We start from the raw sequence: 26,131 nt of genomic DNA on the forward strand, positions 1-26,131 counted from the left end.
AATTGTATCAAGATAAGTAGGCTTTTTTCGCCTTTTCAAATAGTTAACGTTCTAACTTTAAAGTGTATTTGGAGAAATAGAAGTTAGCATTTTTATTATATGCCCTGAGAACTACTTTAGTTTCATTGAGAATCATTTCATGTATCTGATTTTGTAAATCAGTTACCCTTTAAAAATAATAATAATTTTTCACTGTTTTTGTCTTTTCCGTTTTCTCTATGAAGTAGCTAATATATCTTATTTATTGGAACTAATATAAAAGTTTCTTTTAGATACAAATCCATATTCCAAGCACACCTGCATTTTTTTCAGTGATCATTTTAAAAAGAGAGAACAGAAATAAATCTATATAAGAAATATGTGGGCCGGGCGCGGTGGCTCACGCCTGTAATACTAGCACAATCGAGAGGCCGAGGCAGGCGGATCACAAGGTCAGAGTTCGAGGCCAGCCTGACCAACATGGTGAAACCCCACCTCTACTAAAAATACAAAAATTAGCCGGGTCATGGTGGTGTGCGGCTGTAGTCCCAGCTACTCGGAAGGCTGAGGCAGGAGAATTGCTTGAACCCGGGAGGCGGAGGTTGCAGTGAGATAGGGCCACTCTACTCTGCACTTCACTATTCCAGCCTGGGCGACAGAGCGAGACTTCATCTCAAAAAGAAAGAAAGAAAGAAATATGTGAGAGGATTTAGAGAAATTATATTCTGTAAATCCGACAGTGGTCAACTTGCAAGTATTTTCCCGAGTGGTTGAGACAAAACCACTTAGATTCCACCTCTACCAAACAACTTGATAAATGCAAAAGAAGAGGAGAATGCTAACACAGGAACTCTGCCCAGAAACTAAATCAGCAGAGATGTCAGGTTAACAAACTGTTGACAGTTCCCCATCTCCAAAAAAGAACTTCTCATTGTTATAAAGGTGCTTAAAATCTAAACATGAACCCTGTGCCTAGCCTACAATTTTTTCAACAAACTGCAAAGAACCCTACACTAGTTATTAATATCAAGTTTCCACCCAAAATGGTCCAATAATTTGTTTGAAATACTTAACATGTGAACTGTTAACTTGGCAAACTACAATTATGATGAAGTTTTATAAGATTTCAATCAGCCTACTCCTAAAGTTTCACCATTGTAATTTCCCTTGAGCCACTGCGCCCAGCCAGAATTTCCTTTCAAGGCTGAATATTCCATTGTATGTGTATACCACGTTTTGTTTATCCATAAATCTGTTGATGGATATTTGGATATCGTGAATAACACTGCTATGAATCTGTTTGAGCCCCTGTTTTCATTTCTTTTGGATATATACCCAAAAATGGAAGTGCTGGATCATATGGTAATTCTACACTTAACTGAGGATTGGCCGGGTGCTGTGGCTGACGCCTGTAATCCAAGCACTTTGGGAGGCTGAGATGGGCGGATTGCCTGAGCTCAGGAGTTCGCGACCAGCCTGGGCAACATGGTGAAACTTGGTCTCTACTAAAATACAAAAAAAAACTTAGCCAGGCATGGCAACGCGACCCTGTAGTCCCAGCTACTCGGGAGGCTGAGGCAGGAGAATTGCTTCAACTCAGGAGGCAGAGGCAAGGTGCAGTGAGCCGAGATCACACCACTGCACTCTAGCCTGGGAGTCAGAGCAAGACTCTGTCTAAAAAAAAAAAAAAAAGAGAATTTTGAGAAATCTTACTGTTTTCCAAGGTGGCTGCACCGCTTTTCATTTCCACCAGCAATACACAAGGGTTCATTACCAATAAATCCTTACAAATTTATTTTCTGTTTTTTGATAATAGCCATCCTAATTGGCCCACAAATTACTCTAAAGTATACTTATGAGAGTCATATAGATTAATGGAATAAAATAGGGACTACAAAAATAGATGTACATGTATAATAACTTTGCTTTCAACATAGGTGCCTATGTGCTTTATAAGGAAAGGATAGTCTTTTAAAAAATGGTGCAGATACAAGGAGATAGTCATATGGAAAAAAAATTAACTTTGACCCTTATTTTAGAATACACAAAAAAATTAACTGAAAATAGATCATAGGCCTAAACGAAAGTGCTAATTTATAAATCTCTGAGAAGGAAATATAGGAGAAAATCATGATTATGAAATAGGCAAAGATGTCATAGGATATCTTTCACAAACATTAAGTCTGACAACAAATGCTGAGGAGGTTGTATAACCGGAACTCTCATACAATGCTTTTTGGAATGTAAAGTGCACCACCACTTTGGATAACACTGGTAGCTTCTTATAAAGTTAAACACCCACTTACTAAATGACCAGTAATTCCACTTCTAGGTATTTCCTGGAAAAGAAGTGAAAACATATGCAATGGTTAATTTTTCATGTCAACATGGCTAGCTCATAGTACTCAGATATTTGATCGAACACTAGTTTAGACGTTGATGTGAAGGTACTTCTAGATGAGATTAACATTTAAATCAGTACACTTTGAGTAAAGCAGATTGCTTCCTACCAGTTGAAAACTACTTAAGAGAAAAAAGACTAACTTCTTTCCCCAGGAAGAGGGACTTTTGCCAGGAGACTGCCTTTGAGTTTTAGCTGCCACAGTAACTTTTCCTGGATCTCCAGCCTACTGGCATACCGTGCAGAATCTGAATTGGCCAGATTCTACAATCATGTAAGTCCATTCCTTAAAATCACACACACACGCACGCGTGCACACACATACACACACAAACACATACTATTGGTTGTCTGTTTCTGAAGAACTCTGGCTTATATATGTCTACACAAAGACTTGTTACACAAATGTGCACAGCAGCCCTATTTATAATAGCTAGAACGTGAAAATAATAAAAATGTTCACCCACACATGAATGGAAAAACAAATGGTGGCATGTCTGTACAAATAGAATACATTTTACCAATAAAGTGCTAATAAATGGAATAAATTACTGATATGTGCAACAACATGAATGAATCTCAAAAATGTTCTGAGCAAAAACCAGAAACTAGAGTACATAGCATATAATTCCATGTAAATTCCAGAAAAGGCAAAACCATCATAATGGAAAGGGCCTATAGTTGACTGGAAATTGTGTGGTTGGAGTGTGACTGACTGGGAAAGGGCATGTGTTAGTTTCCTATTACTGCTGTGAAAAATTACCACAAACTTAATAGCTTAAAACAACACAAATTTTTTATCTCACGGCTCTGGATGTCAGCAGTCTAGAGTGAGTCAGCAGGGCTGTCTTTCTTCTGTAAGCTCTACAGAATCTGTTTCCTCACCTTCGCCAGCTAGAAGAGGCTGCTGGCATTACTTGGCTCATCGCCCTGCATCACTCCAACCTTTTTTTTTTTTTTTTTTTTTTTTTAAGATGGAGTCTCACTCTGTTCCCCAAGCTGGAGTGCAGTGGCGCGATCTCTGCTCACTGTGACCTCCGCCTCCCGGGTTCAAGCAATTCTCCTGCCTCAGCCTGCTGAGTAGGGAGGATTACAGGCGCATGCCACCATGCCTGGCTAATTTTTGTATTTTTAGTAGAGATGAGGTTTCACCATGTTGGCCGGGCTGGTTTCAAACTCCTGACCTCAGGTGATCCGCCACCTCAGCCTCCCAAAGTGCTGGGATTATAGGCGTGAGCCACTGTGCCCCGACTCATCACTCCAACTTTTGCTTCCACTGTCACATCGCCTTCTCTGACAATGATCCCTCTTAAAAGGATCCTTGTGATTATAATGCCCAATCCAGGTAATTGAGGATAATCACCTCATTTCATAATCCTTAATTTAATCACAGCTGCAAAGTTCCTTTTGCTGTGAAAGATACCATTCACAGGTTTCAAGGATAAGAATGTGGACATTGTTGGGGGACCACTATTCTCACTATCACAGGCCACAAGGGAACGTTTTGGGATCATGGAAACGTGCTCTACTTTGATTGTGGTAGTTGTTACATATATGTATAAATATGCCAAAACATCAAATTGTATACTTTATCATATGTAAATCATCCCATAATAAAGTTTTTTTTAAATAAAAAAATCATAATCTTGCAAAACTGTTTTGGATTCTGTTTTTTCCACATAACAATATCTCAACAGCAACTACCAGACGTAGAATAACAACTAATTATTGCATTCTAAAGAGTGGAGAAATCAGTAAATATTTGCTAAATTAATACATATTCTTGTACTATTTTATGCTGTTAGGCAGAAAACGTGTTGTCCTCCTTTGTAGCAGAACATTATAGCTGTCATCATCTCTCCGACTTTCAAGTTTCTCAAAGTCTCCTTCTTGTGTACATTCCCTCCTTCAGTGATGCAAACAGAACATTTCAGGTTCAACTTCTGCTGAATATGCCAACTCTTGAAAATGAGCTCTGATTTTGCCAACTGCAAAGTGCTATTTGCTAGATCTTTAAATACTGATAAAATAGTGATTCCAAGTTACATTGTGAAGTGATGAAGGCAAATTGCAACATGATGTGTTCCTTTATAAAAAGAGACGGTCAGACATGGTGACTCAACACCTGTAATTCCAGCATTTTGGAGGCCGAGGTGCGTGGATCACTTGAGGCCAGGAGTTCAAGACCAGCTTGGCCAACATGGTGAAACCCTATCTCTACTAAAAATACAAAAAATTAGCTGGGCATGATGGCAGATACCTGTAGTCCCAGCTACTCGGGAGGCTGAGGCACAAGAATTGCTTGAACCTAGGAGGCAGAGGTTGCAGTGAGTCAAGACAGTGCCACTGCACACCAGTCTGGGCAACAGAGCCAGACTCTTTCTAAATAAATAAATAAAAAACTAGAGAAAACCAGAATTTGTATAAATATTGGAAAGGATACATAAGCAACTATGCATAGAGTTTACCTATGGACATTGGAAATGATTTATGGGTGGATAAGCCATAAGAACAGACTTTTCACTGTATCTTTTTATGCTTTTTAACTTTGAAATGTGAATATATTTCTTTTCTTTACTTTTTGAGACAGAATCTTGCTCTGTCACCCAGGCTGAAGTGCAGTGTTGCGATCTCGGTTCACTGCAACCTCCGCCTCCCGGTTCAAGCGATTCTCAAGCCCCAGCCTCCAGAGTAGTTGGGATTACAGGCGTGTGCCACCACACCCAGCTACTTTTTGTATCTTTACTAGAGATGGGGTTTCACCATGTTGGCTAGGGTGGTCTCGAACTCCTGACCTCAAGTGTTCCACTCGCCTCGGCCTCCCAAAGTGCTGGGATTACAGGCATGAGCCACTGCACCCACCATATTTCTTATCCCAAGATTAAACTTTAATTAGACGTTTAAACAACAATGTCTTTTATATGTCATTTCAGTTTAAAATGAAGCTTTTAGCTTTTTTTTTTTGTTTTCCTAGTGTGTTGATGTTAATGAAAATTGTTCACATATGTCATTTAAAAATCCTATTTCATGTGATCCGGTGAAAACCCAGGTGTGGAAGTGATTGGAAGTGCAGATGACTTCACAATTTCTTCTCAGATGTAGACAATTCACACAGGCCAATTTTCTGTATATGAAGATGGAAATAAAAGCAAAGACTTAAATTGTGAGGGAACAGCCATCAGATTCTACAGATTTATTGGGGATCTTGTTAAACCTTGGAGAGGACTTGCAAGATCATGAAGTGTGCTTAGCCAGGGACAAATGGGAATCTATGACAGAATTCTAACCAGTTGAGCTAACCAGTCACAACAAATAGAATCTTTTTTCATCTTTCACAAGTTTAACGTGAAACGATGTTTCAAAAAGTTTTGTCTAAAACAAAGCTGGAAACTGTTTAATGCTATTTCCCCTTCCCTTAGCACACACACCTTACCTTACTCAATTTTACTTAAAAACGAAAATGAAGGCCTCCATCTTAGCTCTCACATTACTTTTTTTCCTCTTCTTTTCTTTTTTCTTTTCGTTTCTTTTTTTTTTTTTTTGAGATGGAGTTTCACTCTTATCAGCTAGGCTGGAATGCAATGGCGCAATGTTGGCTCTCTGCAACCTCTCCTTCCTGGGTTCAAGCGATTCTCCTGTCTCAGCTTCCCAAGTAGCTGGGATTACAGGCGCCTGCCCATGTCTGGCTAATTTTTGTATTTCTAGTAGAGACGGGGTTTTACCATGTTAGCTAGGCTGATCTCGAACTCCTGAACTGAAGTGATCCGCCCACCTCGGCCTCCCAAAGGGCTGGGATTACAGGCGTGAGCCACCGCCCTTGGTCACATTATTCTTTTAAAAGACTGTGTTCCTAGTTCAGTAGTGGCGATATAGAGCTTATTTTCAGAGAAAGTGTAAGCAGAATTCACAGGAGATGTGATCAACAAAAGTGGTAAAGAACTAATTTCCCTCATGTGGCCCGTAAGGCGATCAAACCCACAACCTTTAGCATGATTAACACAACACTAACCAACCGAGCTAACCAGCCGGCAGGATGAGAATTGTGGCCCCTTTGCTATATGCAAAGGAAAACAAAACGAGTTTTTTCTTTATTCCCTTTAACTCTTCTTTTCCTTGCAGGGAAAAAAAATCCCCAAACGTGAAACAACCAAAAACAATTTTTAAAAATCTTCACATTCTTCCTATTGCATTCTCTTCATCAAGCAGATAGGAAAAAGGAAAGAGAAAAGCTCAACATTTGGCCCAAAGAACCCTACTTCTTATGTAGAAAAGTAGTCTTTCTTAAACAGCCGATTCTTGACTGGGTACGGTGGCTCACTTGGTCTCAAACAACCACTACCACTACCACTACCACTACCACTACCACTACCACTACCACTACCACCAGCACTACCACTACCTGATTCTGACCTGAAAAACTTCAAGTTCCCACGCACGCTTCCTTCTCCCATCTGGGGAAGGCCCGGGAGCAAACGCCAAGCTGCTCCAACCCTGAGACTGTGGCAAGTGGATCAGGGAAGCAACCACGAAGCCACTGCAGGGTTCAAAGGACTCGGCTCCCTAGGGCAGGGTGCAGATTCCTTTTCACTTTTGGAGACCCTTACCGGGCAGGTGGGCTCTTCCCTGAGGCCTCAGAACCAGGGAATTTGCAGCCTCTCGCTGCCTGGGCTCAGGGTGGTTCTCCAGGCACCGCGACCCTGAATGGTCCTGCATGGGTGGGTTTTGTTTTTATTTATGTGTTTATTTTTTGAGACGGATTTTTGCTCTTGTCGCCCAGGCTGGAGTGCAATGGTGCAATCTGGCTCACTGCAATCTCTGCCTCGCGGGTTCAAGCAATTCTCCCGTCTCAGACTCCCGAGTAGCTGGGATTACAGGTGTCCGCCACTGCGACCAGCTAATTTTTGTATTTTTAGTAGAGATGGGGTTTCACCATGTTGGCCAGGTTGGTCCTGAACTCCTGACCTCAGGTAATCCAGCAGGTGGGGTTTTAAAAACTGTGTGGGACGGCCTGTCTCCAGAACTCTGAGTTCTCCCCATCTTCGGGCACAACCTAGACTCCCAAATCAATGCCATGAAGAACTCGAGGCCAGGGTGCATCCAGAGTCGGGGCATTTCCCTTAAGAGAAACATCAAAATTTGGGAAAAGCTGTAGGCATTGAGACTCAAGTTGGGCAAATTCACAGGCGGCAGGCAGGAGACACCTTGGCCCTGCCAGGTGCGGAGCAGCCTGGCCTTTTTCACTGACTATGGAGATAATGTTTAAAACTGCCCCTGGGCCAGGCACGGTGGCTCACGCCTGTAATCCCAGCACTTTGGGAGGCCGAGGCGGGTGGATTACGAGGTCCAGGAGTTCAAGACCAGCCTGGGCAACAAGGTGAAACCCCGTCTCTACTAAAAAATGCAAAAATTACCTGGGCGTGGTGGCAGGCACCTGTAATCCCAGCTACTCGGGAGGCTGAGGCAGGAGAATTGCTTGAACCCGGGCGGCAGAGGTTGCAGTGACCTGAGATCCACTACTGCCCTCCAGCCTGGGTGACAGAGTGAGACTCCGTCTCAAAAAACAAAAACAAAACTGCCCCCCTGGGATGGTTGGAGGTGACTCCCAGTCACTGCAGAAAACTGTTTAATTCAGGAGGGACGTGTGTGTGTGTGTGTGGGTGTGTGTAATTTTAATTTTAATGAATTTGATGTTAACAAAGGCATGTACCACCAGGCAGGTTTTCCTCAGGAAAAATGATAGTCTTGAATTTGGTTGGCAGAAGCATTAGTAGGAATTTTAATTTTTGAGAGTGCTTGATCCAGTATCAAAAACTTCCTCCAACCTCTTTGGCCAACACACACACATATGCACACACATACATGCCATGTGTTCCAGGCCACATTATAGCCCTGGTAGTGAAATAAAAGCTTTGAACATAAATTTAGATGAGTAGGTTTAAGTATGAGTTTTATTGCCTTTGTTTCTGTGAGATGCTCGATCATCTCTTGAGATTTCATTGTTCTCATCTGCAAACTATAAGAGTCTAGTTTTGTATTTTTTTTTTTTTTTTTTTTTTGAGAAGGAGTTTCACTCTTGGTGCCCAGGCTGGAATGCAGTGGTGCGGTCTCAGCTCACTGCAACCTCCACCTCCTGGGTTCAAGCAATTCTCCTGCCTCAGCTTCCCAAGTAGCTGGGATTACAGAGCCGGCCACTACACCTGGCTAATTTTCTATTTGTAGTAGAGAGGGGGTTTCACCATGTTGGCCAGGCTGGTCTTGAACTCCTGACGTCAGGTGGTCCACCCACCTTGGCCTCCCAAAGTGTTGGGATTACAGGCATGAGCTACCATGCCTGGCTGAGATCTTCTTGTTTTAACTGTGCTGTTTACTTAAAAATACACCAGACTCTATCTTAAAAGTAATTTCTCACATTCTACAAGTGCAGTACCTCACTTATCCCAGGTACAGGTAGGATTTTCATTTAAAGTCTCTGGAAATTGACCAAATTTCTACAGCATATTGAAAATCACTTACTGAGTATTGGTAGAGACCATGAAAGTCTGTGGCACTTAAGCCAGGGTTTGTGCTCATCTCTCCCCTTCCCAACATGTTGTAGAAGTCCCACTCTAGACATGAAGGGTTATCTGTGAGGACCAGTAACTCCCATTGCTCCTGTGAGCCCCACTCCTACTCCTTGGCAAGGAAGCTCCTATTCCCACTTCCCTAAAGCTTCAACTCTGTGTTAAAGAGGTTCTGCCCTAGTAGGTATGGCAAACCTTGATGACTGGCTGCTCAGGGCCCCTGTGTGAAGGGGTTGACTTTATTTGGAGTAGAACATGGAAAAATCCGGCCCAAGGGCAAGGTTGAAAACAATAGAGGTCACAGTGAAGAGTAATCAGGGAAAACTGACAGCTCAAGGATACTAACAGAAGCATGCAAGTTAATATATTCAATTTAGAAATCTACCAGAAATTTAAAAATGACATCTAGGGATGACCGAAGGGCACCCTACCCTTGTGCAAGTGCACAGTCATACAGACCACCCACTCATCTCTGGTGGTCTGGAAGACTGTACACATGCACAAGGGTGGGCTTGCTCAGAAAAGACCAGAAAGGATACTGTCTCTGGCTGAATGCACAGTAGACTTGTAAACTCCCTGAACTAGAGAGCAATCCCCAAGCCACATGAGATCCAAGATAAAAAGTTTGAGAGATTGAATATACAAACAGATAATGGCCAAACTAAAAGTAAAAATGGACCTCTGACCTACAACCTGCAGTAACCAGCACAGAAAGCCAACCTACTATTACAGTAACCAGTCCAGGAAGTCAAGCTACTATCTGTAGCAAACAGTAGGAGAAGACAAACAATCATACCCCTGTTCTGATTGGCTCCAAATGGCTAGCACTTAGTAAATATAATAACTCAGAATTCCCTAATTTTTTTTTTTTTTTTTGAGACGGAGTCTCGCTCTGTCGCCCAGGCTGGAGTGCGGTGGCCGGATCTCAGCTCACTGCAAGCTCCGCCTCTCGGGTTCACGCCATTCTCCTGCCTCAGCCTCCAGAATAGCTGGGACTACAGGCGCCCGCCACCTCGCCCGGCTAGTTTTTTGTATTTTTTTTAGTAGAGACGGGGTTTCACCGGGTTAGCCAGGATGGTCTCAATCTCCTGACCTTGTGATCTGCCCATCTCAGCCTCCCAAAGTGCTGGGATTACAGGCTTGAGCCACGGCGCCCGGCCAGAATTCCCTAATTTTTGCCCTTGCTTTCAACTTAGGACCAATGAAGGAAAGCCATACATGTACTCCCAACCAATCACATATGATGCCCCTCTTCTAGTTAGCCTGCCCACAGCTTCCCCATGCCATAGCCTCTAGTTAAGGCATACCAAGAATCCTCTCTTTTTTCCACTATAGCGCTTTCCCACTCCTCTGCCTGTTGTGAATTGCTGCCAAACACAAATAATGGTGGTGGATTGTCTTGGTACAGCAAGTTCCGAATAAATAGCCTTCACTTGTTATCATTTGGGTGGCGTTATGGTTGAACTGTGTCCCACCTTCTCCCCAGTAAAGATACAATGAACTCCTCACCCCCAGTACCTCAGTCTGTGACCATATTTGGAATCAGGGTCTTCACAGAGGTAACCTTGGAATCAGGGTCTTCACAGAGGTAACCAACTTAAAATCAGATCAATAGGCTGGGTCTAGCCCAAGATAGCTGGTATTCTCATAAAAGGGGAAATTTGGACATATGGATAGGCACGTGCAGAAGGAAGGTGATGTGAAGGCACACAGGGAAAATGGCCATGTGACTGGAGTAATGCATCTACAGGCCAAGGAACACAGGAGTGCTGGCAAACACCAGAAGCCAGAAGAGGCACGGAAGCGGCACGGAAGCATTCTGTATTTGTCTTTCTAATCTCTTTCTGTTTCTCTGAATATCTTCATTTCTATCTCTGTGTTTTTGTCTCTTTCTCTGTTTGTCTTTCTGTTCTTCAATCTGTAATTTTGTTTTTGGCTCTCTGTCAGTGTCTTTGTCTCCCCTCTCTCTCTTGCTCTGCCCTGGCTATTTCCACTGCTCTATTTCTGCCTCTCATTTTTGGTCAAGGAAGGATTAGAAGGCAAGGAAGGATTCTCTCCTAGAGCTGTGAGAAAGAGAATGGCTCTGCTGACACCTTGATTTCAAACTTCTAGACACAAAAACATATAGTATATACTGCATGTTTCCATTTATATAAAGATCGAGAACAGGCAGAACTAATCTGTAGTGGAGATTGACTCTGGTATGATAGCATGAGGAGGTTGCCTCTTACCAACAAGGAAATATGAAACTGGGTAAAACTCTAAAACTACCATCTCTGTGCATACAAAGATGTACAAAAAGCTGAGAAGTATTTATTGTTAAAAACAATTGCTCTTTAGGAAAGAACAGTGCAAATCTATGGCAGGTTCTTGTCACAGTTAACATAGCCTAAGCAGGCACCCTTAGGATTAGCCCTGTCCTCCCAGGCCCTGGAAGAAGGAGTCTCCACCAGAATGATGAATCCCTAGGGTTGGAAGCTGGAAGTACCAGGGAGTGATATTTGATTGTGGGAAGAGATGGTGAGTGAAGGGTGTGGAAGGAAGACTAAATGAGAGAGATAGAGAAGGACAAAGATTAAGTGACAGGAAAATAAATAGAGACACAGAAGAGCATCAGAGACAGAAACAGAGCCTCAGGAAGACAAAGAGATTGAGGACACAGCAGAGGAGAGAGGGAAATATAGACAGAGATAGAGTGAGAGAGAAAGTGACTAGGAGACACACAGAGAACAAAAATGACAGTCAGAAATAGAAAAGTGGAAATAGCCAGGGCAGAGCAAGAGAGAGAGGTGAGACAAAGACACTGACAGAGAGCCAGAGACAAAAACACAGATTGAAGAACAGAAAGACAAACAGAGAAAGAGACAAAAACAGAGAGATAGAAATGAAGATATTCAGAGAAACAGGAAACTAGAAAGACAAATAGTCACAGGGCAAAGAGAGAGGAAGAGACTGAGGGAAAGGGGTACAGTGAGAGAAACTGAGAAGCAAGGACAGGTTCAGGATCTAAAGTCCAGAAAGAGAAACTTACAGCAAAGCCCCTAACCCAGGAACTGGAGTGGCAGAATTTGAACCAGAATCCGATCAGCAGGGGGAGGGCACCAGCATGAGGAGTCACATTTGTTTGACATTTAACATTCAAAATACCAATATTTACAATGAGAATAATCATCTACTTATATTTCCATAACTCTCTGAGATAAAGCACTTGAAGTTGGGAATAAAGATGTTTGCAGACACATGCCGGTTACATGCAGAACAGGTGCTGAATCCCAATTCCTGGGAATTTCTTCTTTCACAACAAGCTGCTTTCTTTTGTTCAGTGAATAAGTGTGTCCAGGACCGAGGTGACCATGCAGGGAGTGGAAAGGGTATGAGATTCAGACCTCACCCTTAACCTGGCTCTCCTTTGCCAGCTTGAGCCAGGTCTGTAGCTGCTGAAAGATGTTCTGTGGGGAGGTGGGAAGAATTTTGAAAGTCAGATTTCAGCACCAGCAGAAGGAAGGAACATGCAAGTGATTATTCAAATGAGAATGCAAATTATTCAGAGACGTTTTTCTCTTACCTGGCGCCCTAGGCGGAGGCTGGGGGAGTCTGAGGGCCTCTCAGGTGCCATGTCCAAGCAGTGGGAGCCAGTGCGGATAAGAAGAGCTGATTCTGAGGATCCTAAAGCCTGCGTTACACTTAGCACATGCCAGGGGTCTGTGTCCCCTGGAAAGAAGGGAGAGGATGGGGCTAGGTAGATGGGGGCTGGGAGAGGATGGGGCTATGTTGAGCTGGGGCTAGGTGGAGGTTTAGGAGCCAGGTTTTGATAGCATGCTCACCATTAACAAACAGCACTTGGTTAGCCCCAGGGGTCTGGCCACCGTAGTAGGAGTTTGTTTGAGCCACAGCCTGGGCTACTGACAAGGCTGAGAGCCCAAACACCTTCTCACATAGGTCTAGCTGGGAGGGTAGTGCAGGGAGCTGGGAGAAAGGACATCTGGGATTCCCACAGGTGACATCTGTGTAGGGAGATACCTGTAAGTGTGGGTATACAGCCAGCCCACCACTCTCCTTTAATAATCATTTTCAGAGCTTTCCTCAGTGATGACCAGAACATTTGTAATACTCCCTTCAAGGAGCTCACAGTCCTGGCAGAGAGACTCACACAGTCCCCCAACAGTGACAGCCCAGAGTGATCAGGGCTATAATGGAAAAAGGCCAGAAGGCAGGGATCCCAGAGGAAACAAGATGGGCTCAGGGAAAGCATCCTGCAAAGGATAAGACCTTGAGAAATGAGTAGGACTGAGCCAAACAAAGATAGAGAGAGAAGGCATAACAAATAGCATGTGCAAAGGTCTGGAATGCTCGGAGCTCAAATTGTATTATGTCTCCCCTGCTTAAAATCCGTAGCTCACTGTGCTTTCAGGGTAAAGCTAACCCATAACATCAGATTAATTCATCCCTTCCCTCCCTATTTGTTGACCACCTACCATGTGCTCAGATAAATGTTGTACACTATTGGACACACCGTGGCAATCAAGACAGCTCCAGGTTCTGCTGTCACAGGACTCAATCCAGGGGGGAAGACAGGCAATAAAAAATGTATGATGACAGGCTGTGTAAAATGCTAAAGAGAACACAGAGCTATCGAAGTCGGAGGTGGGAAGGCTGACTTATCTTGAGGGATCATGGCTTCCTGAGGGAGGACATCCTGTTGAGACTTGAAGATGAATAATCTAAGCAAAGTAAACAGCATGTACAAAGATGCTAAGGTGTTAGGAAGACTAATGTATTAAGAGGGTTAAAATATGTAAAGCCTTATAATAATAACAATAGCAAGGGTTTATGGAATACTTACTGTAGACCTGCATTATTCTTAGAATGTTACAAATATTACCTCTTTTAGTCCTGAAACAACCCTATGAGAGAAGTACTGTTTGTATTCCCACTTTATAGATGTGGAAACAGGCATAGAGAAGTCAGTCACTTGCCCAAGTTTGCCCAAGATCACGAGTAGAAAATGGAGCTGGAGCTGGAATTTGAACATTTAACTTTACCATATGTAGTATTTGGGAGATGCTTATACTAAAAAAAAATCTGTTGTATATCTGAAATTCAAATTTAACTGTGCATCCTGTATTGTATCTGGCAACCTTACCCTGGGGTCTTTGAGGAGCTGTGGTTTTGAGTAGAGGAGGGACAAGTTTATACTTACAAGGATCTCTGTGGATGCTATGAGAAAGTTGGATTGTAGAGATGAAGTGAAAACCATGAGACCAGAGAGGAGGCTGGGAAGGGATCCAGGCAAGAAAGGATGGAGGTTCCTAGCAGGACAGCAGAGGTAGGCACAGAAAGCAGAAGGGATGGACTACAGAGTTGTCCATGCAGAGTGAGGAGGACTCAGTAATTGACAGGCTAGCTAGAAAATGGGAAGGAAGCAACTAAAACAAGGCTCAAGTTTCTAGTCTGGTGGCTGGGGAAAGGGGGGCATCCCTGGAATGGGGACACAGAGAAAGAACAGGCTGAAGGGAAGATCACTCAAGTGGAGACCTCGGTGTGTGCGTGAGGAGGCATGTGAGGACCAAGCACATGCGCACACTAGTATGGCTTCCACCTTCTCCAGCCCAACATCTGCAGGTTACACAAATCCTGACCGCTGGGTCGAAATGAGTCCAGACCACCTGTAAGATGACTTCTCTGGGCACAGTAAAAAGGTTGTTTGAGGGGACAAAGTTAGGGTTAGGCCAGTCACTTACAGAAGCCGAACTCGGTACATGTCTGGTACAACCACTGCCGGTCACCCACACCGGACAGTTGAGGTTCTGTGCTCCTCAGCTGTGCCACTGTCTCTGCTCGTGAAAAGCTTAAACACTTCTGGCCCAGGCTGTGCAAGACAATCTAGGGAACAATGTACATACATAAGACATAAATTCCTCCTCTCTTCTCAGCAAGCCAGGGCCCAAGGGCCTATGTCCCCAGAGGTCAAAAGCCAGAAATACAAGGGTGAGTTCCTGAGTTCTCCTGGGAGTCAGTGGTCAGAGTGGGTGGACGCCTGGGTCCTTGTGCTCACCTGCACCGCCCGACGAAGACCGCAGTAGGGCGTGGAGTGGCTGCGGTTGCCCCCGCCCCCGAGGAGAAGTCCGCAGAGCTGTCGCACGCTTAGCGGCGCTCCCGCCTGCCCATCATACTGCACTGCACCTCCCACCAGTGCCTGCAGCGCCCCCAGCAGCTCCGCCTGGTTTTCAGCGCTGCCCAGGGTACCGCACGCGCTCAGCTCACTCCGCAACGCTGCTTGAGCCGCCCCACCCAAGCGCAGCCGCCGCTCCACTTCCGCGAAGGCGGCGGACACCGCCGCCCGGCACTGTGGGAAGCAAGAGCCGATGTCCGCCAATACTTAGGCTGGGCCTCGGCTTTCCCTGCCCAGGACCTGCGTCCTCCTTGGGTTCCCCACTTTCCTGCAGCGAGACTCAGAGGGTGCAGACCCAGCTCTTGGCCCAGGCCCCCGCCCACAGCCCCCCGCCCCCAGACCTTGGACCCGCAGCCCTCCTCCTCGGGTCTTCCCTGCAGGCCCCGCCCTCCGTTGTGGCCCCGCCCCACCTTGAGTCTTACCTCCGGATAGGATCGTCCCTGCCCAAACCCCGCCCTCCCTGGGGAGCGCTTCTTTTCTTGGTGCCCCGCCTCTTCGTCAGCTCCCGCCTTCTTCCAAAACCTGCCTATTCTCCCGAGCTCCGACCTTCCTTAGACCTCGCCACGTTGCAGGTTTCGCCCTTCTGTGGCCTTCTGTTCCCTGGCATCCGAGGCCTCTTTTCCCTCCCAGTCCCCCTCGGTCTAGGCCCCACCTCCTACCTCCAGGGACCCGCCGATCGCCGTGCTCATTAGGCTTCTGGATACCACCTGTGGTCGGACCGCAGAGGAAGGTATCGGAAGTGTCGAGGGTCTCCGTCCACTGGGACCCCCCTACCCTCCGCACCTGCTGCCCGCCATCCTTACGTCATTATACTCGGAGAAATCCAGCACGGCCCGCACCGGGGCGGAGGAGGCAACGGACGCGAAAATGAGATGGGGGAACTAAGGAAGGAGACGCCGTCAGCCTGCGGGCTGAGGGACTGGAATCGCATATCTTCCTGCCTCTGTGTCACTCCCTCGCTGTGTGATCTCGGGCTCTTGTGAGGACAGCTTGTGCAAAATTCTTTGGGGGGCGGGAGGAAGGTAGTGGTGGGAGGGTATTTCTATTATCTGAGACTGGGGCCCTGGAGTTCCCTCCCCCCAGCCCACCCGCAGAAGTCACAGGACCTTCAGCCGGGCCCAGGCGGCCAAGGAGCCGGCATAGGAGCCTCCGAAGCAGATCCAGGGGCTGGAGGAGGAGATGTTAAAGAGGCGGGAAAGTGCCAGGCGGGCAGAGACCACATCAGCCAGCCTAGGGACAGAGAGGGGACTCGGTCGGTCCTCATCGCTGGGAATCCCTGAAGATTTCCCCATTCTGGGGGAAACCGGGATCCAGATACATGAATGGGTGAATCTGGCCAGAAGCCAGGGCTGTTTTCTCATGATGTGTTTTCAAGGGTTCTCAAAGCCACATATACTTCCCAGAACATGTGTGCCTAGGCCAAGGGAGACCCTGTCCTCGTCCACTTTCTAGAAAGCCTCCACCCTCTTTCCCTTCTCATTTTAGGTAGGAGAGGAAAAATTTCCAAGTCAGTTTAGATGAAAACCTGACAAATGTAGGGAAGGGTTGAGGGCACTCAAGGAGGGCTACTCAGAGGAGAAGGAGGGATCCTAACCTAATGAGTCAGAAGGTATTGGGAGAGGGAACAGACACAAAGAAAAATGGAAAGTGAAGTTTGGATATGTCTAACATCCTCTTTCTCCTCCCAAAGGCTTTCTTTCTTCCCTAACGTTTCTGAAATGGCCTGCAGTTGGTGCCATCCTGCTGTAGTTAGAAAACCGTTTAGCTTGTAGAAAAGATTAAGATGCAGAGAGGGACAGAGATGGAGACAAAGAGGCACGTATGTAGATACAGAGACGGAGAAAATGAGACTGACAGGCAAAGAGACTATTACAGACAGAAACAGACAGAGACACCAATGAGGAAAGAAAAAGCTAAGTTCTGTAAGAATAAAGCAGATGAAAGAAACAAAAAGCAGGTGAAGTAAAGTTGGGGGAAAAATGGTGGGGGTTGTTAATAGGAGTGAGATGCACTGAAGGAGGCTGGGGTGGGAGCCATACAAATATCTGGGGGAAGGTCACGCCATGCAGAGATGAGTTCAAAGGCTCAAGGCAGGAATGTGCCTGTAAGTCTGGAGGACAGTGAGGACTTCAGTGTAGCTGGAGCCCAGTGAATGTGAGAGAGTGGAGGTCAGAGTTAACTAGAGGCCAAAACCCATTGGACCCCATGGCCACTATAAAAGCTTTGACCTTACTCTGAGCAATGCAGAAGACGTCTGAGGGACTTAAGCCAGGGAGGATCATGACCTGGTTTATGTACTAACAGAATTACTCTGATTTCCACCTGGAAGTCAAGGGCAGAGCAGGGAAAATGGTGAAAATGGTGAGAATGCTGTGGCTGTAATCCAGGTAAGAAATGCTGGTGGTCTGCACAGTGATACAGTGGCTTACTTCAGACAGAGACACAGAAACAGAAAGAATACAGGATAAGAGAAAGACAGATAGGGAGAGACAGAGACCCAGAAATGGAAAGAGAAAAAACAAGATACTGTGAAAGACAGAAGAAAACAGAGGGAACCAGAGACTCAGAGGTTGACTTCAGACAGTGGAGGAGAGAGACACAGATGCAGAGATGCCAAAGCACAGACATTCCTGTCCTTTGACCATAAACACTTTCCCTTCCTCCACTCACGCATGGCGGCTGGACAAGAAGCGGAGCTGGGCCATTTCCAGGCCTCCAGCAGGTATACTCAGGCCATAAAATCTGTGTTCCAGGCTTATCACCAAGGCACCCCAAGCTGGGGCCAGGGCTGCGGGATGGCCTGTGAAGAGTGTATGGGTGGGGGGGGGTGTGAGATGCAACTTGAGTTTAAGTCCTTGCACCCCTCAGGTCTCACAGTATTGCAATATGCAGCTCCCCTTCCTGGTCCCCACCAGCATCCCAACTCCTTCTTTTCCCCAACCTTGCCTCTTACCTCTCATCACTGAGCCAGGCCCAAGGCTGCCCTCACCCCCAAGATGCAGGAATATGGGTCCATCCTCACCAACCCAATGTTGCTCATTCACCCAGTAACGCTAAGAGGTGGGATGGGGAAGAAGAAATGGCATTGTGAGTGAGTCCTGACTTATTCTCGATTCCTCGTTTGTTCCAGTCTCTCTCCCTAATGGATCTTTCCTTATTTACTTAACAGTATCTGAAATGAGCTTGTTTATTTACTTGCTCACTTTTCTCCCGTTCTTCTCATCTAGAATGCAAAATCTACAACAGCAAATTTTTGGCCTGCTTTTTCACTCTTATATCCCCAGAACTGAGGGAGTGGCTCTCACATTGAAGGAACTTGCTGTTTCTTGAAGTAATAATTGTAGAATAAGACATAAATGCAGATGGATTTAGGAATAAGATCCAAGTGGGATGATCTTTGGAGACTAAATACAGAGGAAGCACTGAAAAATGGTGAATTTGTTCCTTCTTTTGGTAGGTATCTTTGAGTGCCTGTTGTGAGCTAGGTCTGATTCCAAAGCTGGTTCAAATTTCTGCTACCTACTGAGACCTCGTGGTAGGTTTTGTGTCCAGTCTGGACAGGGGAAGGGGGTAGGGAGGAGCAGTGAAAGAATGAATGTGAATGACAGAGAGAAAGAAATGGTGAAAGGCAAAATCTGAGAGACAAAAAGAGTGGGACCCCGGGGAGAGGGGAGACTAAGGCCAAATCTAAAAAACAGGGAAGGAAAAGGGATACTGACAGAAGGCATAACATGAGATTCAAGCAGAGGGATGGGGAGAACTGAGGTGTGGAGAGGGAAAAAAGTGCAGACTGAGGAAGAGATGAGGGAGACTGAGGAGAGGGCAGAATGGGCAGTGGACTCCCCTTCTCCTGGCCTCACCTGCAGGAAGGATCGCCTGTCGGACACGTTGAAGGGGTCCAGCAGTTGCTCCAGCCACCCCACTTTTGGGAGGGCCGCAGCACCTGGCCCCAGGCTCAGGCCCAGGCCCTGGGCAGAGCTCTCCTGAAACTGCTGAATGTGCTCACCCAGGCGCCTAAGAAGGGAGGCTGTGGGACATGGAGGGGAGGAAGTCAGGCTGGCCCCCTTAGGATGCCCTGCTTGACCCCCAGCCTCCTCTTACCTGGAGCCGAGAGTCCCCAGAGGGAAACCAAGAGCAGAGGGCCCAGCCACCGGGCAAGCCAGACAGTCATGGTGTTTGGGACTCTGTTCTCCCCCAGGAGGACCTTTATCTTATCCTCAGCAGCTGGGCTTTAAATCCATCACCTTTCAGCAGAGGCTCAGGTTTCTTTCCTTTCCTGGCAGGTCAAGCGTCTGTAGGAACTGCTAAAGCGGGGCAGGGACGCTAGAGTCTGTACACAGAGGCTGCTGATGTGGCATCGGAACTCCCAGTTCCTTCTCTCTGGGCCTCTCAGTCTGTTCTTCCCTCAGCTCTCAGTAGCCCTCACTGTCTCAGTCTCCTTCTCTCCACCCTTCAGTCTACCCTTTCTTTATCTCAGATTCCTCCTTTGCATGCCTTACTGTCCTTCAACCTCTGTCTCTCCCCACCTCAGCACCCCCTCTGGAACCCCAGTTGCCCACTTATTCTCAGTCTTTTCTTTCTGCCCCTCAGCATATCTTCAGTACCCCTCAGTTGTTCCCACACTCAGTCTCTCTCTCTCTTTGTCCTCAGCAACCCCATCTCTTTTTCAGTCTTTCTCTCCATCCTCCAGTCTCTCTGTCCCCCAATCTCACCTTGTCTATTTTCCAGCCCCCTCACTTTCTGCTCCTCTTCACTGCCCCGAACCTCTCTGACCCACAATCTCACACTGTTCATAGATTCCTTACAGTTCTTTGAACATACCAGGCTTTCTTCTGCCTTAGGGTTCTTATTCTTGTTTTTCCCACCCTGTGGATTGTGATTTCCCCATATATCCACATGACTTGCTCCCTCACTTCAATCAGATCTTTATTCAAAAGACATTCATTCAGAAAGGTCTTCCATGGTCATCTTTTTAAAAATTGCCAAACCTATGGCCCTCTTCTATTCCTTTTCAAATTTTATTCCTAATTCTTTTTTCCTTCCTTCCTTCCTTCCTTCCTTCCTTCCTTCCTTCCTTCCTTCCTTCCTTCCTCTTTCTTTCTTTCTTTCTTTCTTTCTTTCTTTCTTTCTTTCTTTCTTTCTGTCTGTCTGTCTGTCTGTCTGTCTGTCTGTCTTTTTTTGATGGAGTCTAGCTCTGTTGCCCAGGCTAGAGTGCAGTGGTGTGATCTTGGCTCACTGCAAACTCTGCCTCCCAAGTTCAAGCAAGTCTCCTGCCTCAGCCTCCCGAGTAGCTGGGACTACAGGCGCCCACCATTATGCCTGGCTATTTTTTTTTTTTGTAGTTTTTAGTAGAAACGAGGATTCACCATGTTAGCAAGGCTGGTCTCTATCTCCTGACCTCATGATCCGCCCACCTTGGCCTCCCAAAGTGCTGGGATTACAGGCGTGAGCCACTGCGCCCAGCCCCTAATTCTTTTTCATAGAACTTGTCAGTATGAGACATATTGTACATTTAAAAAATTATTCCCATAAATTTAAAAAATATATCCAGAATCTGATGACTTCTCACTACCTTCAGTGCTACCTCTGCTGAGCCACCATCATCTCTGACTTGGGATATCATGGAAGCCTTTTAGCTGGTCTACCTGTTTCTGCCTCATGATTTATTCTACACTCAGCAGACAGAGAGATATAATTAAATATTAGCCCAGTCATTCACAATCATTCACTCCCTGGTTCAGAACACTTCCCTGGTGCCTCATCTTACTCAAAGTAAATCTAAAGTTTTGAAAACAGTTTTTAAAACTCTGTATGACCTGGCCCCCTATTATATATACTGTCATGATTTCATCTCCTACCCCTCCTGGGTTCACTGCTCCAGCTGCATTGGGCTATTTTATATTTCACAAGACACACTCCTTCCTTAGAATTTTTGCTCTCATTGGATGCTTTTCCTTCAAATATCTGCAAGTCTTATTTATCACTTCCTGTAGTTCTCCATTCATATATTTTATCTTACCAAATAGGTTTTACCTGACCACCCTTATAAAATGGCACAACCCCTGACACCCTTCCCCTGATCCTTCTGTTGTCACTCCCTGATAGTGATGACATTTTATTGCATTTCTCTTCCAAACCATTCCCCAGGAAGTAAGCTTATTGTGGGAAGGAATTTTGTCTGTTTTGTTCACTGGTGTACTCATAACACCTAAACTACTTCAAAGCACTTGATAGGTTCTCAACGAATATGCAATGAGCAAAAGGCTATATGGATAAATTGGTTAATTAATCAATTAGTTTTCTGCTCAGGAAAGAATTCCCTAAGAATGTGACCTAAGAGCTGAGGCAAGGGAGTGAGTGGGGAGGAAGGAAGGCAGGAAAAAAAATATCTGAGGCAAGAATGAGGAGCTGTGGGGAGCATAAGGTTATCTGGAGTCAGAGGGTTTCTGGCCCAAGCAAAAGCAGGTGCAAAGACTCTGAGTCACAAACCCCCTTGGCACCTCCAAGGAACATCAACAGTTAGTGGGCTGGAAAGTCAATGAAGGAATTTGAATTAGATGGGAAGAGAGAAGTAATCAGAGATTCAACCCTGCTGGCAAGCCATAGAAAGGGCTTTGGTTTTTATTTAAAGACTGTGTATAGCCAGGCGCAGTTGCTCATACTTATAATCCCAGCACTTTGGAAGGCCGAGGCAGGCGGATCACAAGGTCATGAGTTCGAGACCAGCCTGGCTGACATGGTGAAACCCTGTCTCTAGTAAAATTACAAACATTAGCTGGGCATGGTGGTGGGGGCGCCTGTAATCCCATCTACTCAGGAGGCTGAGGCATGAGAATCGCTTGAACCCGGGAGGCGGAGCTTGCAGTGAGCCGAGATCAGGCCACTGCACTCCAGCCTGGGCAACAGAGCTAGACAGCATCTCAAAAAAAAAAAAAAAAAAAGACTGATATGTTGCCATAAGGATCCCTTTAACAAATTAATACATAAGTAAATTTAAAGTTGGGTGTGGTGGTGCATGTCTGTATTCTCAGCTACTTGGGAGGCTGGGGCGGGAGGGCTGGGAGTTCAAAGCTGCAGTGCGCTGTGATCGAGCCTGTGAATAGCCACTGCACTCCATATTGGGCAACACAGTAAGAACCCATCTTTTAAAAAATGTATTAGTAAATTTCTAAATTTATTTTTTGATAAATACCAATTTACGTAGTTGTTTTAATTGCTAGACTGGAAAGACACGGATCTTTATCCCAACTCAATAATAAGACAAATAGCACAATTGGAAAGTGAGAAGGGGTTTGAATAGGTATTTCTCCAAAGAAAATATGCCAGTGGCCAATAAGCACATGACAAGATGCTCAACATCATTAGCCATTATTAAAATGCAATTATTTATTTATTTATTTATTTATTTTTGAGACAGAGTCTCACTCTGTCACCCAGGCTGAAATGCAGTGGTGTGATCTTGGCTCACTACAACCTCCGCCTACTGGATTCAAGTGATTCTCCTGCCTCAGCCTCCGGAGCAGCTGGAATTACAGGTGCACACCACCACGCCTGGCTATTTTGCATTTTTAGTAGAGACGGGGTTTCACCATGTTGGCCAGGCTGGTCTCGAACTCCTGAACTCAAGAGATCCACCCACCTCGGCCTCCCAAAGTGCCGGGATTACAGGCGTGAGCCACTGCACTCAGCCACTAAAACACAAATGAAAACTATGAGATAATCCTTCATACTGACAAAAAATGGCTCTGATAAAGATAGGCAATACAAGCATTGGAAATGTAAAAGGAAACAGCCACTGTAGAAGACTCTTGAACTCATTTTTTTTTTAAAATCACTTTTGTTAGGTATAATTTACATACCATAAAACTCACCTGTTTTTAAGTGTACAATTTAATGTTTTTTAGTAGATTTACAGATTTGTGCATCTATTAGCAGAGTCCAGTTTTAGAACATTTTCAGTAACCCCAAAAAGTCTCTTCATGCCTATTTGCAGTGAATTCCCATTTCTATCCTTGGCCTCAGACAACCGTTAATTTATTTTCTCTATGTATTTATTTGCCTTTTTTGAACATTCCATATAAAAGGAATTCTACGATATATGCTTTTTTATGTCTGGCTTCTTTCACTTAGCATAATGCTTTTGAGGTTCATCCATGTTGTAGCAGGTATCAGCATTTCATTTCCTTTTATGGCTGAATAATATTCTCTTTTATGGATATACTATATTTGAGTTATCTATTAATCAGTTAATGGGCATTTGGGTTATTTCCCTTCTTTGCTATTGTGACTAATGCCACTATGAACATTTGTGTACTGGTCTTTTTGTTGAGATACATTTTCATTTCTATTCGGTAGATACCTAGATGTGGAATTACCAGAGCATATATTAAAATAAAATTTAACTTTTAAAGAAATTGAACTGAACTGTTTTCCAAAGTGGCTGTACCATTTGTTCATGTAATTTCTTAGACTCCAGAAACCTGAACCAAACAGGTAGAAAGCCCCCAATTTCAAACATGAACACGCTGGAAAAGTGAGAACTGAAAGATACCAGGAAAAATCATTGAATAGAGAGGACCAGAGGCTGCAGATTATCCCTTCAGGCATGAAACTGAATCTTTTTATTGTGGGCAGAGGTGCCTGCTGCTTGAAGTTCAGCGGGTCAGACCCCCTGGCGAGCATAGACATGATGTCCTTCAGGAGGGTCAGAAATTTCCATAGATTCCCCAGTCAGAAGCTCCAGGTTTGAAAACGTCTGCATCCTTTGTCTACTCCATGAGTAGGATTTAAAACCAAAGTTTGTTTGTTTTAATCAAAAACAGATTATTATTTTTATTGAGGCAGGGGTAGAAGGTGGGAAGGGACTTCTTTCCAGTCTCAGATTATCTACGAGAAGAATGTTGATGAAGTTAATGTTTTCAAAGCAAAGACAAGTCAGTGGAATGATTGGTAGCTTAGTTGGGCTTGAGTGTGGTCCTAGCACCCACAAAATTGTGGGTTTGCTTCCAATACCCGTACCTTCTCTATGGTTTTTGTTCCTCTGAACTGTTCTTACCAGAAGTCATCTCAATTTGAGCAGTAAAACAGGGGATAAATTATGATGCTCTAGGAAGCTTTAAATCCATCCCCTAGATTGCTTTGCCTTTTTAAACCATTCGCAGCCCAACAGATTCGTGATCATCGGCAGGCAGAACACTAGCGCTCTCCAATCCCCCGCGCCCCATCCAGCACGCTTTCATGAACGTCAATCAACCATCATAAACTATTTGCGAAATCCACCTGATAACTAAGGGCATCTTTTGATTTGTGTGAGTGACTTTCCATGTGATCTTGATTTCCTCTCAGCCCTTCACTCTGTCTCAAGCGCCTGGAGTTCCTGGCCCTACACAGAGAAAAGAGACCCATCTGTTTAAAGTGACACTGTCCAAAATGTATTTCGCATATCTTCCCTCCACCCTCGCCTTTTCCTTTGGGAGTTTAACTTTTTTCAGAGATCTCCTGCCCTCTCCTTGGGGACACTTTCTTAGTTACTCCCTTTTGCTTTGAAGCCATTGCCTTCTTCTCCAGAACCTCAGGCACTAGTGGAAGGAATTTGAATTCAAGAAACTCCTAATTATCTTGCAATTTCTGGTCTGCATCTTTCTTGGTCCTACAAGTGACCTGAAAAGGAATCAAGACTCCCCAAAATGAACCTTGGAACTCTCATGATGTCTCTGCTATGTTAGCTTCTGTCTGGGAGAGACTGTGAGGTCGAGACAGGTCCAGGTGTGCAGGTGGTAATGACGGGTACTGGGGCCATGCAATGAATGCCCAGTGAGGATAGAAGAGGTCTTTAAATGCCTTTCTGTTCTGGGTCAGTCATATGTTTTTTTCAGGTCTATGCTGTATATATGAAAATTTCCTTTTTGATGAATTTTGAAAATTCATTATTGATTAATCTGGTTTTAAAATTTAAAAATATAGTTGACTCGCCAGGCATGGTGGCTCACGCCTGTGATCCCAGCACTTTGGGAGGCTGAGGTGGGTAGATCACGAGGTCAAGAGATCGAGACCATCCTGGCGAACATGGTGAAACTACTAAAATACATGTTTCTACTAAAAATACAAAAATTAGCTGGGCGTGGTGGTATGCGCCTGTAGTCCCAGCTACTCGGGAGGCTGAGGCAGAATTGCTTGAACCCAGGAGGCAGAGGTTACAGTGAGCCGAGATCACGCCACTGCACTCCAGCCTGGCGACAGAGTGAGACTCCATCTCAAAAAAAAGTTATAAATATAAAAATATATATATAATATGTAAATATTATATATATATATAGTCCCAAATTAACTGACATGCATTACTGTCCTTTTTCTTCTAAAATGTTTAGCTAGAAGTGAGCTCCATTTTCTTGCTTCTAACTGAAACTTTTTTCATGGCAGGGCAGACGCTCACAAAAGTGCTCAGAAGTAAGACCTTTTTTTCCCCACAAATTAGAAATGATTTGGGATGTTACGAAAAGCCTTTTCACATGAACACCGTATATGTGCCGGGTCCAACCTGCAGACCCTGACCAAAGGTCGGATGAAAACATGCACTCAGACACAGATATCCAGTGAAAGAGTGGGCTAGGGGACCGGGCGTTCACAGAAGGAGTTGTTGCAGTCTGCTTGCACACACCAAAGAGGGTGTTCTAAAGAGTACGCAGCTGTGGCCCTGACAAGCTGGCACTGCGGGCATTTATTCAGTACAGATTTAATGGTAAAGGCTTTGAGTCAACACACCTGTGGATAATTAATATGGTCACCCTCCACAGAGAGAGCAGTCCTGCGGGTGACTAAAGGCCAGGGTCGGAGGCCTAAGTAAACTAACTTTTCTAGATCAGTTTCTTTACATCCCCTTGTTATTTGCTTTTTACTGTTAGCTCAAGGTAAGAGGATCAGGCTGCCTTCAGCCATAAGTCTTTCCTAAAGCTTTTACAAAACCTCCCAGCATTCCAAGAAGGTTTGTGTTTTTCCTGTAATTTTCTCTTACAACTTCTC

General features: G+C 45.0%; 1 protein-coding gene across 2 annotated transcripts; it reads right to left on the reverse strand.

The window, feature by feature from the left end:
* Nucleotides 1-11,233: 11,233 nt before the first annotated feature.
* Nucleotides 11,234-19,283, reverse strand: PRSS16 (serine protease 16). Of its 2 annotated transcripts, XM_078001338.1 has the most exons (7): nucleotides 15,916-16,128; nucleotides 15,772-15,819; nucleotides 14,996-15,286; nucleotides 14,682-14,823; nucleotides 12,765-12,944; nucleotides 12,506-12,651; nucleotides 11,234-12,389 (listed from the first exon to the last, which is right to left on the reverse strand). In XM_078001338.1, the coding sequence occupies exons 2-7, from the start codon at nucleotides 15,799-15,801 to the stop codon at nucleotides 12,321-12,323; spliced, it is 858 nt and encodes a 285-aa protein (XP_077857464.1). In that variant the 5' UTR covers nucleotides 15,802-15,819; nucleotides 15,916-16,128; the 3' UTR covers nucleotides 11,234-12,320. The 2 variants fall into 2 exon arrangements, with proteins under 2 accessions (XP_077857464.1, XP_077857465.1); XM_078001339.1 differs by lacking the exons at nucleotides 14,996-15,286; nucleotides 15,772-15,819; nucleotides 15,916-16,128 and adding exons at nucleotides 18,973-19,139; nucleotides 19,214-19,283.
* Between the last annotated feature and the right edge of the window lie 6,848 nt (nucleotides 19,284-26,131).

The sequence above is a fragment of the Macaca mulatta genome, chromosome 4 (assembly GCF_049350105.2).
Source record: "Macaca mulatta isolate MMU2019108-1 chromosome 4, T2T-MMU8v2.0, whole genome shotgun sequence".
Taxonomy (NCBI): Eukaryota; Metazoa; Chordata; class Mammalia; order Primates; family Cercopithecidae; genus Macaca; species Macaca mulatta.